Source organism: Molossus molossus, unplaced genomic scaffold (genome assembly GCF_014108415.1).
Source record: "Molossus molossus isolate mMolMol1 unplaced genomic scaffold, mMolMol1.p scaffold_m16_p_7, whole genome shotgun sequence".
Taxonomy (NCBI): Eukaryota; Metazoa; Chordata; class Mammalia; order Chiroptera; family Molossidae; genus Molossus; species Molossus molossus.
In genome coordinates, this window is record NW_023425401.1 from 41,116,432 (window position 1) to 41,134,837 (window position 18,406).

General features: G+C 38.6%; 1 protein-coding gene across 1 annotated transcript in view; it reads right to left on the reverse strand.

Annotated features, from left to right (window-relative positions):
* The window catches only part of ELAPOR2 (endosome-lysosome associated apoptosis and autophagy regulator family member 2), a 211,648-nt gene that overhangs the window by 54,150 nt on the left and 139,092 nt on the right, over positions 1-18,406 (reverse strand). Inside the window, exons 11-18 of the mRNA XM_036247350.1 lie at positions 13,846-13,936; positions 13,091-13,193; positions 9,794-9,931; positions 7,110-7,373; positions 6,246-6,419; positions 4,086-4,275; positions 2,720-2,816; positions 2,095-2,196 (exon numbers count right to left, since the gene is read on the reverse strand). Of these exons, the coding sequence (XP_036103243.1) occupies positions 2,095-2,196; positions 2,720-2,816; positions 4,086-4,275; positions 6,246-6,419; positions 7,110-7,373; positions 9,794-9,931; positions 13,091-13,193; positions 13,846-13,936 (1,159 nt within the window). The remainder of the gene's footprint in view (positions 1-2,094; positions 2,197-2,719; positions 2,817-4,085; positions 4,276-6,245; positions 6,420-7,109; positions 7,374-9,793; positions 9,932-13,090; positions 13,194-13,845; positions 13,937-18,406) is intronic.

Below are 18,406 nucleotides of genomic sequence, written 5' to 3' on the forward strand. Positions count from 1 at the left end.
AATAGACACCCAAAGGTATTCTGCTGCAGGTGATCTTGAGAAACCCTTGAAAAAAAGATTCAGTTCCCTAAGTAGAAAAACCAACCATAGGTCAAAGCAGAAACTTAACTTTTCCTCTCTTCACAACAACCACCTCCAAAAAAAAAATCAATTTCTAGATGCCCTCATTTAACATCATGAAACTTTTTATTATTATTATTACTTTAAAAACCCACCTTGGGATAGTTAAAGAGATATATTTTCTAAAGGAGAGAACTAGTCTTTTAGCCACATCATCTGCTTGAGCCAGAGATCTGAGGGAGGCTTCAAAAATCCTCCAGGTAGACTCCTAGAGGCTAGACCCAGAGAAGTTGGTTGCTAGGTCCAAAAAGGACCTCAGAAGAGCTAAAGAGAACGAGCATCTGAACTCAAAGCCATATAGTAGGACATCAGAGAATGATTAAAGAATCTCTGAGCACACCTTCTCATAAAAAAAATTGTGTGATTTGCTGCCTCAACCTTAGCACAGACACAGGGATCTTCCACCACATGATACTGCGGGGGTCAGAACAAGCCACCCCATGATGTGCCTCTATGGTGTGCAGATTACTCTGAGCTAAAGGCAATTTTAGCTTCAGGCTCAAGAAAAACTTTGGCCCCTCACTTTACGATCTAAAGGGCAGGCCAAGCCTCTATTTACTAAAGGTCTGTTCTTATCACCCTGCAATGACCCTCTGAAGCCTCCAAGGTGCAGTGCCTCATCCCTAGCTCAGAATGTCTTACACACCTCAGTCCTCCTGTCTATCTCTGAACCGCTCCTGCATGTGGGGTCTCTGACTCTCTCATGTATGCAGGGTTTCTGTACATATGTGTGTATTAAAATTGGTCATGTTCTCTTGCTAATCTGCCTCATGTCTGTTTGATTATTAGACCAGCCAGAAGAACCTTCAGGACAGAGGAAAGTTCGTTCCTCCCCCACAATGCCCTTGAGCACCAGACTCCCTCTGTTCATTCCACTGATGTCTTTTACCTTTTATTATGTACTCCTCTCATCACGTTCTTCTCTCACTTAGAAACAGTGAAAGGAAAAATTAAATCATAGATCTCTAAGAACCAGAGAAACATGACTGGCAAGAGGTGAATGCTAGTGTGCCTTAAGCCCCGAATAAGCTTCCAACACTGTATTACCATTGTAATTAATTTCAGGATGGCCAAGTAATGGAAACAATGCTTAGACCTCTGATTTCCAGTCCTGATGGAACATAAGCAGGATAACAATCTCTCTCCAGGGTTACTATCAAAAACAAAATTAAGTCAGTCATTTTCTTTAAAAAAAAAAAAAAACTTTGCTAGCCCGATGAAGAAAAATCTGCAAATCAAACTATGATTCAAAGGTACCTTAATCCTAAAAAGATTAGAATAAGCTACATATTGAACAATGAATAATTGTGAAAAATAAAAATCAGGAAACATTTAAGTGTCAGTGTCACTCAGGCATGAAAACAGTCTTTATTTAAGTTGACAGTCCTCTGAGACCATGAAATTGCTTACTTTCTCCTAGTGTTCCCTCACAAATGAACTGTATGAAACAGATCTAGAATGCGGGCCACTGTTGCCTCAAGGCCAATTAGTTAAATTAACAGTATTATATAGTCTATGGGTCAAACTATACCTTGGTGATTTCACTACAATTCATCAGAAAACTCAAAAGTTACAAATAGATCATACAAAGTATCGACTCTGGCTTCATACCATCAGAGAAACAAACTACACTCAGAGGTTTACATTATTTAATTTAGACCACCCAAATAGTTCATTGTTGATTTAAAAAACAGTATAACTATATATTACTTCAACAATTTTTAACAGCTTTAGACACTCAGGCACTCAGGCAAACAAGACGAGACTATGTCATTGAGGAGACTGGGAAGTACTGAGATGGAGCAGGACCTCTTAATAGGCACCCAGCAAAACCCTACAACCACAATCTACAGATTCCTCAGTTCTCTTTCTGCTTTTTATCCACAGAAAATATGTTGTAAAATATTAAGATTCTAGGGTTTTGCTTTCTCATTATAAATGCAAATGTCAGCCATCATTTAGAAATAAGAATACCTGGGGACTGAAATCACTCCAGCTCCCGGTTTAGCAGGATTACATCTCATCTTCACCGCAGTTGACCGGCCAGTGACACAAGATGTTGTTGTTGTAGAAGACCTATTGTGAAGCAAGCATCATTTTACAAAATATATATGACTCAGATTACAAAGACAAAACTATCCTGCATATAATAAAAAAGAAACATGTCTCAAAGTTCACTAATTTAGCATTTTAATATAAATGGAGCTCATTTTCTTTCACTGACTATGAAAAGTTTACTATTTTCTCAGAAAAGTGATAAGCTATTATCAAGGTGTTTAGTAAATCTTCTGTAATTAAAATAATCAAAAGAAAATTTAAAGGGAAAAATGTCATAACCACACAGGCTGATGTTTTGATGTGTAAATTACAAATACGTACTATCTACACAATAGAGTCTCTTTATTGCCTCATTTTAAATATTATATATGTGATAGAAATTATATAAGGCTTTCAAACTATTCCCTGTTTCCTATTTTTCACTAAGGTTTTTACTTAAGAACCAATTACTGATTATTAATTATAAGCTACTATGCTAGCACTCTGAAGTGACATTCTTTTGATTCAGAAAACTGTCAAGGGAAACCGCATCTTCACTTACTTGTAAAAGAAATGCACATCTGGTATGTGGCTTGGTGGAGCTGGGAACATATCTTCTTTTATATTAATATTTTGCAATGTGGTTTCAATGGTCACTCCTAGATGACAATAAAAATGACACTATTGAGCAATATGGGAGAATTAAGCTTATTTAGTCTCTACATATCTGAATAGAAAACAGCTTTACTTTAATACTGTCATGTTACTAAAGTATTGTATTAAATTAATGCATTCATGGTAATAAGAATAAGAAACTTTCCAAAGTCTCTGAAAAAAGAATAGATTTTACTCCCTAGCTTTGTAATTTTGTTTGTCACTTTACTTCCCTGGGTCTTATGTCCCAAAACTGTAAAATGCATGAAATAAATAGATTATCTTTAAAGTCCTTTCTAGTTTTAATAATAAGCTATTATAATTGTCAGCCTCTCATGAGCTTTATCAAATGAGCTGGGCTATTTTGTTAATACAGCTTCTCATTCACATTCAATACAGGCATATCTGACCTCCCCATCCCCACCCCCCAAAAAACTTCCTGTATCCTAATAATTTCTACAACATAACTCCCAACTTTGCTTAATCTAAAGTAAGGCATTTCTCTCCTGGGAGAAATGATGGCAGAGCCAAAATGCAAGCAATAACAGCAAACTTTGCTGCTGACACAGAGTTCTGATGCTGAACACAAACTCGGCAACTAACCTTGGTGCTGAAAAGTACAGCTGAATTCCTCTGGAATCTGTAGCAATGGCTCTCAAATCTGGTTGCGTATTAGAATTATCTATGAAGCTTGTGAGATTTATTGGATTGTTATATGTCTTTTTAGGTTCTTAATCCCCACCCCAGAAGTTCTAATGAATTTGATCCCTAAGAATTACTAATCAGGGACCTGAATTCTTAAAACTTCCCTATGTTCTTGACACTAGATGACCAGATGAGGAATAAAACTCAACATGTTCACCTTTGTTACTTGTCACCAGCTTGCTTCTGGGATGAAAAGATGATGAAAACTGATGGCAGATATTGTGATTTAGGTTTATATTATATCTGTTTACTGTTATTTTTGTTTCTAGTTTTGGTGTTTTAAAGTATTTTGTCTCTCAAACTGCTAGATGACCTTGCTATAAGGCTGACTCTCAGAAAACACATATCGCATATGAGTTAATATGTAAATTCAGAAGCGTCTTGTACTCACTGAGATTAATCAATAGACCTCACTTACAGGGGCTTTTTAAGTTTGTCATAAAGTGATGATTTAGAATTACCTGTGGGCTTTAATCATCTATGATAAATACCAATGCAATGACAAGTTATCAGTACCATAATTTCAGAAAAATATTCATGCATGTATATATGAACAAAATGAAACTTACCTAAAAATGTGTCTGCCAAAATGATGGATTGTGATGATAAGGCTGCACGGAAACCCTTACTTTCAGAAGGAATAATAGTTGACTGGCATACAAATGCTCCTACCAGATTCGTGTAGTCATCTGGCCCTGCCACCATGTCCTTTACTGTGAAGTCTGTTATGTTGTTGGTGCAGAGAGCCATCTTCTCCCCCTAAAGAAACAAAGTCATAAAGAGGTTTCATTGATGGTCACTCTCTAAACTGGATCTCAGCTAGCTAGTGACTCCAGTAGAGCCCTGGTTCTCTCCTCACCACAATTATGATATATTAGATCTGGTGGGGGGCAGGCTCAGCCACCAGTATATTTTAAAAGCTCTTGAGGCAATTCCAATGTTCAACCAGAGTGGGAGTCACTGAAGTTATGATGAATACACTAATTCAAGGCAGCATTCTCCCTCCAACTACATGCATCATTTGTGCTGGATGAAAACCATCTAATTTAAGGAAGTAAAGTCATCGATGAACTCTTCAGTTCACAGGGTAGCAATGCATACAGAGAGACCAGGAAACTGCTGATTGTGCCAGAAAGGCAATGTGAAGGCTGAAGAAGGAAGCATAAAAGCCATATCGCCACAAAGGCCTAGGACAATATCAAAATTCCAAACAGTTGCTCACTACAAGTGTCTTGATTCACATACTCTTAGATTCAATGATGTGTATCTGCTCAACTACACAGCAAGTTAAATGCAATACACGGGTTTACTTTTTTAGTCATTTGGAGGGTAGTTGAAAGATATAATTTAAAAACTGGAAGACTCATTAAATATAGTGTGTTTAAATATATTATAGCCCCAATGCAAAAGACTGTAGCTTGCTCTTTAATTCCTATGAAGAAATGTATGAAGGAAAATAGGAAAACTGCTTTATGGGTCTTGGAAGTAGAATGTGCACAGGTGGGCATAAAAAAAAAGACTACAGATTTATCTTTGTCAATACAGCTGGCAACCCTTCCTATAAAGTTTTCTCCCTCCACCAAGCCTTCTCACCACAATGCAGGTGCAACATATTTTTACTAAACTTCAATTAAATTGTTGAAGCCAAAAAGAGAAAAAAAATGGAAAAGAGCAGAGAGAAACTACTGAGGAAAGAAAGAGGAAAAGAAGAGTAAACAAAAAGAAATGAGAATATAAAGAGGAAAAAAAGAGAAAGAAGAGGAGGAGAAGAGAGAAGATGGAAGAAAAGACAGTGGTAATACAGGAATAAGACTAAGAAGAAGTGTGATATATAATGGAATTAATCTTATTCACTGCTTGACACAGTGGTAAACATAATAGGGACTTAATACATATTTAATTATTGAGTAAACTAAGTGACTAACCAACTGAGTGAATCTGTAAAATTCGAACAGGATGAATGTTGTGCCATGTAAAATTTATAAATTGTGTTTATAAACTTCTATGGTCATCAAGTCTCTTTTTATTTCTTTTGTACAAAGGCTGGCACAGCATTTCATAATAAAGACAATTAGAGATACAGGAGATAGAAAGAGACATGGAGAAAAGGCCTTGAATACGTATATACATCCCAACCCCAAACTTGCACACTCTTAAAAATATTGAATATATAGTTCTGCATCTCCCTATTACCAGTGTCAATTAAGATTCTGCTTCTTCCCACAGAAAATAAAATCCCATTATTTATTAGTAGAGGCTTCCTGATCAACTGACATTTGTTCCCTGCTTAACTCCTTTTTATTTTTGGATGAACTTCTCCTTGGAAGTCTTTTACTTTTTAAAACACAAAATTGACAATATTATAAACAACCGTAAAATTTTCTCAGACTATAACTGCCTGCCTTTAAAATACGATGAACGACAAGCCTGATCCACTTTTACACAAATGAAAGATCTTCAAAGCACTTAGACCATAGCTCCAAGCTTCCAGGTTCAAGGGACTGGATGAGTGCCTTGATGGACCGAAAACCAGGCAAGGTTGCCCCCTGGTGGAGAAAGTTGCCAACCAACATGCTAGGAGGCAAAAGAAGATCTAAGCACCTAAAGCTCAGTTTCTGACATTTGATTGTTAGTTTCCATACAGATTTTACTGGGCCATCAACATAGAAAATATCAACTCAATCTGAGTTGAAATATTCCTCCACCTCACCTTTGCAGCCAGAACTCACCTCGTGCCCACATAAACTAATATTGAAGAAATGGAAGTATTTTGTTCCTTTGGTGGTAAAGCTGGGGCCATTCATTAATGAGCCCACACTGCTGAGGTTGCTGAAGTCATAGTGCAAACTCTGATTTTCTTTCTCATGGTAGAAAAAGCAGTCACTATAGCAAACTGAGTGGTCCTTTGATTAAGATAAGGAAATGTACAAAAATTAATAATGTAGCAGGAAAGGAAGTATACTATGAAGTGTGTTTCAAAAAAAGTCCTAGATTTAAAGTTGATTTCAGTAATTTCACCTTACTTATATTTTACCATATTAATACATAGAATGTCTATAGGCTAACTAGGTTTTCTTAGGCAAGGTTTAGAAAATTCAAAACTTTTTAGAACAGTTATTCCAAGATTAGTATCTTGCAGAAAGGTATTTTACTAAATAGTCAAAAATACCTGTTATGTCAGTTTAAATAGATGATAAAACTTCTTTCTCCTTCACCCATAATATAGCATCAACCTTTGCACCCTTAAAATGCATACTTGACGCTCTCCTTTACTCCTCCCGCCAACTTACAGAGGTTATCTACTTGCTCTGCCTCAACACAACACACAAAAAATCAATTTTAATTTTTGTAAAGTATTCTTATTTGAGTGCTTTTCTTAATATTTTATGTACCCAGAAACTATCACTTACAAGAAACATATTAAGTAGCTGATCAATAAATGTAAAAGAAGAAAAAACAAGAAAGGGAATGAAAAAGTCATTTATCAATGTAACTAGCAATGCTGTAGCTCCTGCAAAACATTACAGGGAACTTCTGAGTTTCTCTATTAAAATGTGCCTTCCCGGAGAAGACTGAAAAAACGATTAACTTACCCGAGTGCTTCTACTCCCAGGCCCACATGGAATACAAGCCTCCTTGCCATAGACCTGATGTATGGACAGGTAGGTGTCAGGTGGACACTCCTTGCACTGGTTGGTTTCTTTCTCAATGTAGTCGCCTGGGGGGCAGGGGACACACGATGAGCCCGACTGTTCAGAACCGAGGGCACAGGCACGGCATGAGGACGCCACCCCATCAACTGCATTAGTGGCAGTGATAGAATAAATCTTCACCATGTCATTGATGAACCGTCTATTCTAAAAAGAGAGCAGAAAGTAATGACTTCTGCTTTGGGGCTTAATTGGACAACCAGATTGTTTTATGTTGATAACACCCAAATAAGTGGAGTGTTCCAGCCTTATAGTTTATAATTGACAATGAATTAAATTTTTTGGTTCTTTTTTCCTTTAAAATTTTAAATCTTAACACTAGAGGCTAATTTCTACAGTAACAAAGTTCCAGGAGTTTTGTCACAATCACATTGTGTTATAATTGGTACTCACTGGGGCATATTTTACAGATTTTACAAATGGAAGAACTAGCATGGTTTAACAGAGGAGCAGCTTATCTCCCATCACTGTTTACTCAGAGATAAACCCAACTCTAATGTTACAATAGGATGCTAACAGTGTGACTGGGTGGGAAGCTTTGGACTAGGCTTGGAAGACTGAGACTCTGGCCCTCATCCTAACACTAACTGCAATATTGATGCAACCAACTGATTTCTTAGGGCCTCTTTCTCTCTCTTTCTCTCTCTCTCTCTCTCTCTCTCTCTCTCTCTCTCTCTCTCTCTCATACTTTCCCTAACCAACATTCTCTGATGCCTACTGAAAGGGTTTGGAAAGGAGAGAAATAATCTGTGGCTCACTATAATTTTCCTTATTGAGACACTGGGTCAATAAGGTTTTGTTTTCATCAGGCAGTGGGCATCTTCCTATCAGGACAGGGAAGCACTACCCTAGACTACTGAGCAAAGACAAAAGGAAGGCAAGGAAGCATGCCATAGCATGTCCATGCCCCGCATGATGGTAATCTAACATCACAAATACCAACTGGAGTCAAGTACAATCCAGGGAGTGGGGGAAAGCCTCGAGAGAAATGATACATCTGCCACCACACCTTTGAGGCAGCTCTGAACCTTGTTCTCAACTTGGGAAGATCACATCTATGGAGATCCACAAAAATAATTCTGCTACTAATGAAACATACAATGGGATTTACGTAAGGGAGGATTAAGGTCTGCTCTAGCTGGGAAAGTAAAAGAGAGTAAATAATTCTGTGCGTTAACCCAATCATGTTTCCATACACATTCTCCAGGCTATAAAAGGAGACATTACTGTAGTGAAATTATAAACCAACATCTGTTAATGGCTACTGAACAAATGTCTGATCATTCATTCAAATGAAAAGGAAGGAAGTCACCAACCTTCTCAAAGTCTCAGAGAGCTCTAAAAGTATGTTTTTTAATAACTACAAAATTAATGTTCTTTCTCTTAAGCTTTCGGTAACTATAATTGTTCACAGTGTAAAACAATTCAAAGATTCATTGTGATATTCCATTTCATACATTCTTGCCCTCAAAAAAATTTTTAAATAATTTTTATACCAATCTACTCCATAACTGAATGCTTGACTTCACATCAACAAAAAGAGATCTTTTCCTCCAGGAGGTTTAAGTGATCACTTTCTATGAATCTCCACTGGTGGCATCATCTTTGTATTAAAAGTATGTGTGTGTGTATATACATGTATTTGTGTGTAAGTATATACACATATGTGTGTATGTCAATATATGTTGTGCGTCCAGTGTGGCTCAATAGATTGAGTGTCATCCTGTGGGAGACTGTTTACATGGCATCCATTTTGCTAAAATCTGCTCTGCCATCTCCTGCTCCAAGGCAGGATACCTCTGTATACAATGTTTCTGCATTCCTTTAAGTAACCATTTACTCAGCCAGTTATGCTCTGTTTATCTTTTGTTCCACCCCGGATATTTACGTGATATTTACTTACATGATATTTACTTGAAATTGCTTCGGGGTGGTTACCACAAACTTATCCCTGGGCAACAAATGTTCTTGTTTTTCTGCTTCTTGCCCATGCTCTGTTTATCTTTTGTTCCACCCGGGATATTTAGGTGATATTTACCTGAAATTGCTTCCAGGTGGTTACCCCAAACTTATCACTTGGCAACAAGTGTTCTTGTTTTTCTGCTTCTTGCCCTATATATAGTGTGGATCTCCCCAGAATAAACAAGACTTACTTGAAATTGCTTCAGGGTGGTTACCACAAACTTATTGCTTGGCAACAAATGTTCTTGTTTTTCTGCTTCTTGCCCTATATATACTGTGGATCTCCCCAGAATAAACCAGACTTGATCAGAACCCTGTCTTGTCTCCATTTCTCCTGTCTCTTGTCCCTCCTCATCCTCACTCCCCCTCTAGAGTCTTCGTTGCTCGACCTGTGGGATGGATCATGGTCCCATGGACTGAGAGGTCCCAGTTTGATTCCTGGTCAGGGCACATGCCTGGGTTGCAGGCTAGATCTCTTGGGAAGGGGGGGCATGCAGGAGGCAGCCAATTGATGTTTCTCTCTTACATCAATGTTTCTCTCTCTCCTTTCCTCTCCCTCTTAAACAAATTCAATAAAAGTCTATATATATATACTTAGAACTTACATCTTGCCCCTGATTAGTTCTCTGGAATGCCCATGTGAATGTAAATGTTGCATTCTTGAAGATGATGTGGGTATAAGCTTGTTTTTCTTTGGTTCCACCCCATGATTCCACCACGTTGGTACTTTTTCTATTAATATCCTAAAAACAGACATACAGAAAAGCACAAACTCAATATTAATATACATGTGTATGCATTAAAAATATGTATTTACAGCATACCTTGAAGGGTTTGTAAACATTTATCTGCAGAGCATGTAACCCTAGAATTCTCAAAACTTCCCTTCAAGTCTCCACAGGCACTCACTAGCTTAGTAATTACAATGTATCAACCACATAGTCAATATAACCTGAAAGAGGTCTTGAATCATAGTATGTTTAAGGGGTGTGTATGTGTGTGCATGTGTGTGCGTGATTCTAACTTGGAGAAATACACTTAGAAGGGGAAACATAATTCCTTAAACTTCTCACAGTACACTTCATAAAACGTCAAGGCTTTTCATTTTATCTTTTTCTTTGGGAAATTCCAACAGGCAGCTCTTTCACAGAAAGTATAAATTCTCGCCCTGGCCAATTTGATTCTGTGGCTTGAGCATCAGCCTGTGGACCGAAGGGTTGCAGGTTCAACTCCTGATTGAGGGCATGTACCTGGGTTGCAGGTTTGATCCCCGGCCTTGGTTGTGTGAGAGGCAACATTGATGTGTCTCTCTCACATCAATGTTTCTGTCTCCCTCCTCCTCCTCCCCCTTCCCTTCTCCTCCTCCTCTATCTAAAAATCAATGGAAAATATCCTTGGGTGAGGATTAACAAAAAAAAGAAAGTATAAATTCTTGCAACTTCCAGGCTTACCGAAGTGCAGATTAATCAAAATGTTATTTTATGTTCATGAAATATTCTTTTTGCTTATACTTTAATTTTAATAGGATCAATTTGTATAAGATTTTATTTCTGATATCCTTAGCTGAATTCAATATTTAGACTACCATACCAAATGTGTGACATTCCAACCAATATGTTGTCATGGTTAGAAAGCAAATAGAATAAACTAAGCAACTAATGTAATATACATCTAATTTATTTTAAATGAAAACCAAGACTAAGCCTGAATTTTCTTATTAGTCTTCCCTACAGAACCCCTAATACAGGACTTTGGGCTTCTTTAATTATCTGGGATGTTGCAATATGGCGGCATAAACTCAAGACATATCTCTTTCTTTCTATGATATAAACATAGGAGTCAAACACGTTACAAAGCAATCAAATATGCTATAGAGAGATGCATGTTGAGTTCATGCCACAGACAGAAGTAACAGAATGCACTTTTCATACAGTACAGAATTTCCCACATTACCCAACAACCAAACCATCATACCTGCCACTTCCTAAAAGGAGTTCATAATACACAGGTAGTGCCTTGTTAAACACCATTTCTCTAGATGTTTATTCCAATAATAAATGGAATTTATTGCATTACCGCTACTAATACCATCTTATACCTGTAAAACACTATCCAATTTTGAAATCATTTTTATATGCTCTTAATTGATATCTCAAAAAAATCCCATGAGAAGACCAAATTACACAGAAAGACAACTAACATTCTGCTATGAGCTAAAACTCCAATACTGATTTACCAAAATAAATAATTGTAATACCTACCCTCAGGAGTGGTTGGTTAAATGAGAAAGACCAAAAAAATGAACACATTCGCATAATTAAATTAGGGTTTTCTCAAAGGCTTTTAAAAGCACGCTGGAGAGAGTTGTTAATTTTACTTAAATGAATAAACAAAATCTTCCCCAAAGAGATAAAGTTTGAGCTGCCCTTGAAGTATGAACGGGTGTTCACCAAACAAAAGAGCAACGGAAGAATGTCATTCTAACCTAGAGGGGCAAGAGATAAAAAAAAAAGGACAGGGTATTCCACTAACAAATTCAGGTGTCTAAAGAGGGGTGAATAGTCACAGTAGGTTTGGTAACAGAGAGTAGGCTAAGAGTACAAAAAGATACCATGCTAAAGGATTTTAAGTGTTTTTATAGGCTATTTGTTCTCAAACTTTAGTGTGTATCAGAACTACCCTCAAGGCTTGCTAAAAAGAGAGAATGCTGGGCCCCATCACCAGACTTTCTCATTAAGTGTAGGATGGGGCTCAGAAATGTGCATTTCTAACAAGTTCTCAGGTGATGCTGGTCCAGGAACCACACTTCGAGAACTGCTGCCACAGGCAATAAAAAGCCACCAAGGGTAAGGGATAGATTTGTTGTGAATGTCTGTACTATTGTTTTTATGTTTAAAAAGATATTTTGACAACAGCATGGATGAGAGGATGGAGATATGAAGAAAGGACAGGAGGGTACTGTTAAAACATAATAGGAAAGTAAATTTCAGCAATGGCTCTGAGAAGGAAGAAAGACCAACAGATTAAAGAAGTAAGGAGGCAGAGCTGGGAGAATTGAGGACTTACTGGTTATTTGTGGTACAATATAGATAGATGTGTTGAAGATTATTCATCATCTCCTTTTACCACCAAGAAGTCAACTTTTTTTTTCCAGAACAAAATAGTCTGCCTTCATTTAAGCTTTTAGTAAGCATGAATAAATATTTAAATCTGCCTATATCTTGTATGTCACAGAGGAAATTGTTAATGGACTGGTAACTAGCTGCTAAAGGATCTTTGGAATCAGAAAAACAAATCATGTCTATAAAGTCACTACTTAATTTTAATGCTAAAGTCTTAGCCAATAACGTTTTAATGTCCACATGGGTCCAGTGGATATTTAAGCAAAGAATTAAGATTCACAGGACATCTAAAAAGGGGGCCAAAATTATGACATATACATAGTGAAGTCCATTGTCTACATTGATTAAATTGAACAAGAAAGTCTTTTCTTTTTTCCAAGTGTCCACAACAACATTGCTTTCTTCCCTTACTACTAATACATGTTTTTCCCTCCTGATGGCTTGAACTGCTGAATAGCTATTGGGGAAAATTTTTCATTCTGCTGGTGGCATAGTTTTATGAAGAAATTTTCTACCAGTTTACTGTTCTCTGAGATCTGTCAGTTGCCCAGGCCCCCTCACTCACTCCTTCTTCCCATGAGGAACAAATGCTTTCTCTGTGGGTGTCACTGCACAATTCTTAGTGACGTCTTTAGACGTGTTTAAATGTTTTTGGAAAGCCCTAAGCATGGAAAGAAAAATTGGATTCTTATCCCAACTTGTATGAAAAAATTCACACTTGAAAGAGAATGCTAAGCTTCTAGATGTCCAAATCTGCCTTTCAAAGACACTGTCACTTACCACCATGAAGTATAGAACACAGTCAGCAGAACAGAGGGTCTCAAACACAAATGTTATTCTTCCCAGTTCAGAACCCATTGCTCCAGTCATAGATGTTGGTGGTCTATATACAGATTAAAATTACAATATTATAGTGTACTCTAAATACAAACTGGAACAAAACTGTCACTTGCATTAAGCTGAAAGCCCCCGAATCTACTGCCCCCGCCAATCCAACTCCTGCCTCACTCAGTCTCTGCATGGCCATACCCTCTGTTCTAAATGGAGCCTCCACAACCCTGTTACTACGCGTGAATCTCCTGGTATAAATGCCTCCACCCATCCTAAACCAAGGAACACATACCTGCTGGGAAATTTCAACATGGGGGATTAAAGCAAAATGACATTTTAAGACTTGTAACATACTACTTTACAGATAAAACTAAGAGAAAAATAAATATATAAACGATAAGTTACTATGGCAAACAACTTGGACTAAGACATCTCCATTAAGCATCCAAGAATCATGATTACTGTAACATTTGGATAAAATATTGTTAAAAACTTTAAGCTTCATCTAACTAACATACTATTAATAGTTATACTTCCTCAATCACTGATTCTATAGATATTCTTAAATATATTACATACTTGTTATTTGCTAAGGATACCACAATATTAATACATTTTATAAAGACAGTCCGACTCCATCTATTTCTATAGGGAAACAGGCATGAGGATTCTTACAGAAGAAAATCAGAATTGGTTTTCCTTACTTAAATCCTGGGATGTGCAAGTTTAAGATCAGGTAATCATTATCAGAACCTCCAGCCCCGCTCTGGATATGATCTCCAGCCACCTCCCAACCTGGAAATGATAGAGGTCATCATTATTAGCAAAAATTCCATTAATGATTTCTAACAGTGTTTTAAAATAAGGTTTAACAAGACCATTAGTGTTTATGTTCAAAGTTAGAAATTGTCCAAAAGAATTCCCTGTTTTTAAATTGGAGTTGCATATTGGTAGGTGGATTCCAACCCGTATGAGTCTCCAGAAATAATCCAATAATGTATATTTTTGTATGAACGTTATTTAATGAGAAAACTAATAACAGTTTTCTCAGTGAGGCATGATTACCTTTTTTAAAACTAAAACAGATGGTTTTTATTCATTCTAATGCAGTAAGACAGAAAATCCTAGTCTCCAGGTAACCGATGAGGAATGAAGCCCTCAAATTACACAATGAAGATTTGAGGTCTGGAGTGATGTCTTATAGATTTGCTATATTGTTGTTCCCTAATTTACCCTTGTCCTGTATTCATTCACTTATTCATCACTCAATTGGCATTCACTAAGTGCTAAGAACCATGACATGCACTAGAGATAGAAAGAGAAGACTGGGTTTTCCCTCACTGAAGAATCAGTAGAATATGAGACAGAAATGCACACTAGTAATTGTCAACAGTATGGGTGATACAGAATGCACATAGAAGGTGATGAGGGGTGGAATCTGTCCTGTGCACAAAACAATCAACATACCATAGGCTGAAATGGGCACAATTAAGACAAAAGAAGCATCCCACACACACCTTCAAGCAAGGTTATTAATTGATGGCAATGGCTTAGCATTGACACAACTTCCATCTCTAAAAGAAAATGTCAACATCTGCTACATTTTCAATAAGTATAAGTATAAGGGTGAAACTAAGGAAGGGATTAATATCAGTGCTAGAGTGGTGATTTGGCAGTTTTTTGAAATGTTATAATCAGCAGTTTATAGAAAAGTAGTATGTTGAATGTACATAAATCAAACCTAAGGACATAAATAAGTCCTAACAATAATATGCACTAATCTGCTTGCTTGTGAGAGAAACGCCAGTTGTTCTGCTGTCTAGAAGTTCACAGTTAGAGAGAGAGACAAGCAGGTATCAACTCCTAATGATAAGAGTCAAACAGCCATAAAGTAGTGGTCCAGTGGGACGCCAGGCCCCTGACTATACTGTGAGTGACGTGAAAGGCATTTGGGTTCAGGCAGACTACAAACTTGTGGATGGGGTCAGAGGAAGGGAGACATTCCCACATGGAGGAAACCTATACCAAGGGAGGGAGGACTTCAAAATGTTTCTCTAAGATCTCTTCCTAGTAGCAAGAAATTTTGTGAGAAGGGACAGAACAGCAGAGAAGGCCAAAGAAAAGAAAGTAGTACATGGATGGTAAAAAGCTAACTTGGGGTGGAACTAACATCCTTGCAAGGGGAAACAAACATTGCTCGTGTTTTGAACATCGTCTGTGGTTAAAGGTTGACTTGTGCTCTCCACCCTCAATATGTGGAAGTCCTAACTCCCAGAGCCCCCAAATGGATGTTATTATTTGGAAATAGAGTCTTTGCAGACATAATCAAATGAAGATGAGGTCCTTAGGGTGAGCCTTAATCCAATATGACTGGTGTCCCTGTGAGGAGAGGGAATGCTGACACAGACACACACTCTGCAAAGACACAGAGACATGAACACAGGAGAAGATGGTCACGTGAGGATGGAGGAGAGCCTGGAGTTATGCTGCCACTGCCCGGGAATTCTGCAGTTACCAGAAGCCAGAAGCAAGGAAGGATCATCCCCTAGAGGCTTCCGAAGGAACCTGGCCCTGCCAACACCGTGATTTCAGATTGTGTGCATCATTTCTTTCCTTACATCACATTGCTTCTTTGGTATAAATTCCCAGAAGTGGAGTTATTTTATTGGATTGAAGAATGGGAACATTCAACATTCCTGAAACACTACTAAACTCTTTTCCATATGCCTGTCAATTTTAATGACTACATAACATTTCTTTAAATTAGTCTGGCATAACTTTTGCAAACAGTATCCACTTGCTAGATATTTCGATTATTTCCATTTTTGTCATTACAGATAATGCTCCATGAACAGCTTCATAGACAAACAGTAATTTCTCTTCAACTTTGAAGTCCTCTTAGGCAAAATTCCAGCACATAAAGATTTACTTCTACGTGCCTGTTTTGCAATTGTGCAAAATTCAGACGGAGAGTATAGTCATCTCCAAGTACTCCAAGTTACACTCTCAAGCTGGTCAAAGCACATCACTTTGACTCCATGACACATGACTACCCCAGGAGAGGCTGCCCTGGGCCTCTCCCTCTGACCCCCTCCCTCTGAGTCCTGCTCCTCTCAAGGTTCGTTACTAAACTTCCCAGTTACAAAAATACGCATTACCTTTTATCTTTTTATTTTTCACAGTACTAATATTATAGAAATGTATACTTTCCAAATTAATAACTGAACATTTTGGAAAATTAGCAAACATGTAAATTATAGCCTCTAAGTGAATGAGTGGGTAAATCAAGTATTATTATGAAACTCAGAGTAGGAGTGAATTCTCTAAAAGATACAATGAGGGAGAGGAAAAAATGGCGGCAGAGTGAATGGAAGCTACACAGACCATCTCCCAGGACCAAACTGGAATTAAAACTAAAACGCAGACAAATCGTCAGGAAAAGGCAACTGAAAAGCAGCTTGGAGGACCACATAACCAGGGACACTGACTCAATCCTGGTAGGCTTGCGAAGACGTGAGAGGGGGCTGGGAGCCCACTGTCTGCAGTGGCCTGGGCTGAGACCCGTGGTGGTCTCGGCTGGGACCTGCACCCTTTGCTGGGACATGCAGCCCCGGCTGGGACCTGCAGCCTTGGCTGGGACCTGTGGCCTGCGGCCTCGGCTGGGAGTTGCGCCCTCGGCTGGGACCTGCAGCGGCCTCGCTGGGACCTGCAGCCTCGGCTGGGACCTGCAGCCTCGGCTAGGTGCTACGCCCTTCACTGGGAGCTGCCACAGCCTTGGCCTGGAGCGACAGCCTTTGCTGAGAGAGGCACCCTTAGCTGGGAGGGGCGCCCTCCGGTTAAAGTCCCAAAAGGCTCCACAACGCAGAGCCGGGACAGAGGCTAAATTAGCAGCAGCCACTCACCTTGGGCTCCAGCAGAGGGAGGGCAGACTGGACTGGAACTGTGTGGGGACACTTGAAATTTGGACGGCGCTCAGAGTTTTTGCTGAGTTGCAGCCACGCAGGACTGTGGTCATCTTACTCCTTCTCAGGGCCCAGGGGAGAGGCAGCAGCCCCTCCCTCGGAGATTCTACCCCACCCGGTGGCCACTGAAATGCTAATAGAGGCCCATTTACAACTAGCATCTGCCCTAACCCCCGGGAAATCCTCTTACACTGAGCACCTGAGGGAATTTTTTATTCTACTCAGAAACCAAGGTTCTCCAGGTGACCTCTACTAATAGCCTCCAGGCAAAAAAGCTACAGGATAATTACCATCCCTTGGGCTAGCAACTGTAACCAGGAAAGTTAAGACTTGACAGTGGTGTTTAAAGTGGGTTCTCCCTGCCTCATCCAAACCCAGGAAAGGGAGCCACAAACAGCAGAACACCAACACACACACACGGAAAATTTGGCAGGCTCCAAAGCCCACTGTGATAGCCAAAATGGTAAAACACAGAAACAAAAGCCAAATGAAAGAACAAGAGACTGCAACCGAAGATGAGATAAATGAGGTGCAGTTAAGCAAGTTAATAGAATTCAGAGCCATGATCTTGAGGAAGCTCAACAGCATGTGTAAGGACATGAGCACCATGAGAAAAGACATAGAAATGCTGAAAATCAACCACTTGGAAACGAAAAACTACCAAGAAGAAATGAAGAATGACATATTAGAAATGAAAAACATATTGGAAGGTCTAAAAAGCAGAGTAGAGGAAGCTGAGGACTGGATCAGTGAAATAGAAGACAAGGTAGAAAAAAACAACCAATCAGAAAACCAAAAGGAAAACACGATTAAAAAACAGGTAGACAGCTTAAGAGAACTGTGGGATAACTGGAAATGTAATAACATTTGCATCATAGGAGTCCCCGAAGAAGAAGAAAATGAGCAAGGGTTAGAGAATATATTCAAAGAAATAGTGACAGAAAACATCCCTAATTTGGTGAAGGAAGGAGGCATTCAAGTTCAAGAAGCACAGAGAGCCCCAAGTAAGAAGAACCCAAACAGGCCCACACCAAGACACATAGTAATTAAAATGCCAAAAATTAAAGACAAAGAGAAAATCCTAAAAGCAGCAAGAGAGAAGCAAAAGGTTACCTACAAAGAAAACCCCATAAGGCTCTCAGCTGACTTCTCACAAGAAACACTATAGGCCAGAATGGAATGGCATGAAGTAATCAAGGTCATGAAAAACAAGGATCTGAATCGAAGACTACTCTACCCAGCAAGGCTATCATTCAAAATAGAAGGTCAAGTAAAGAGCTTCCCAGACCAAAAAAAAAAAAAA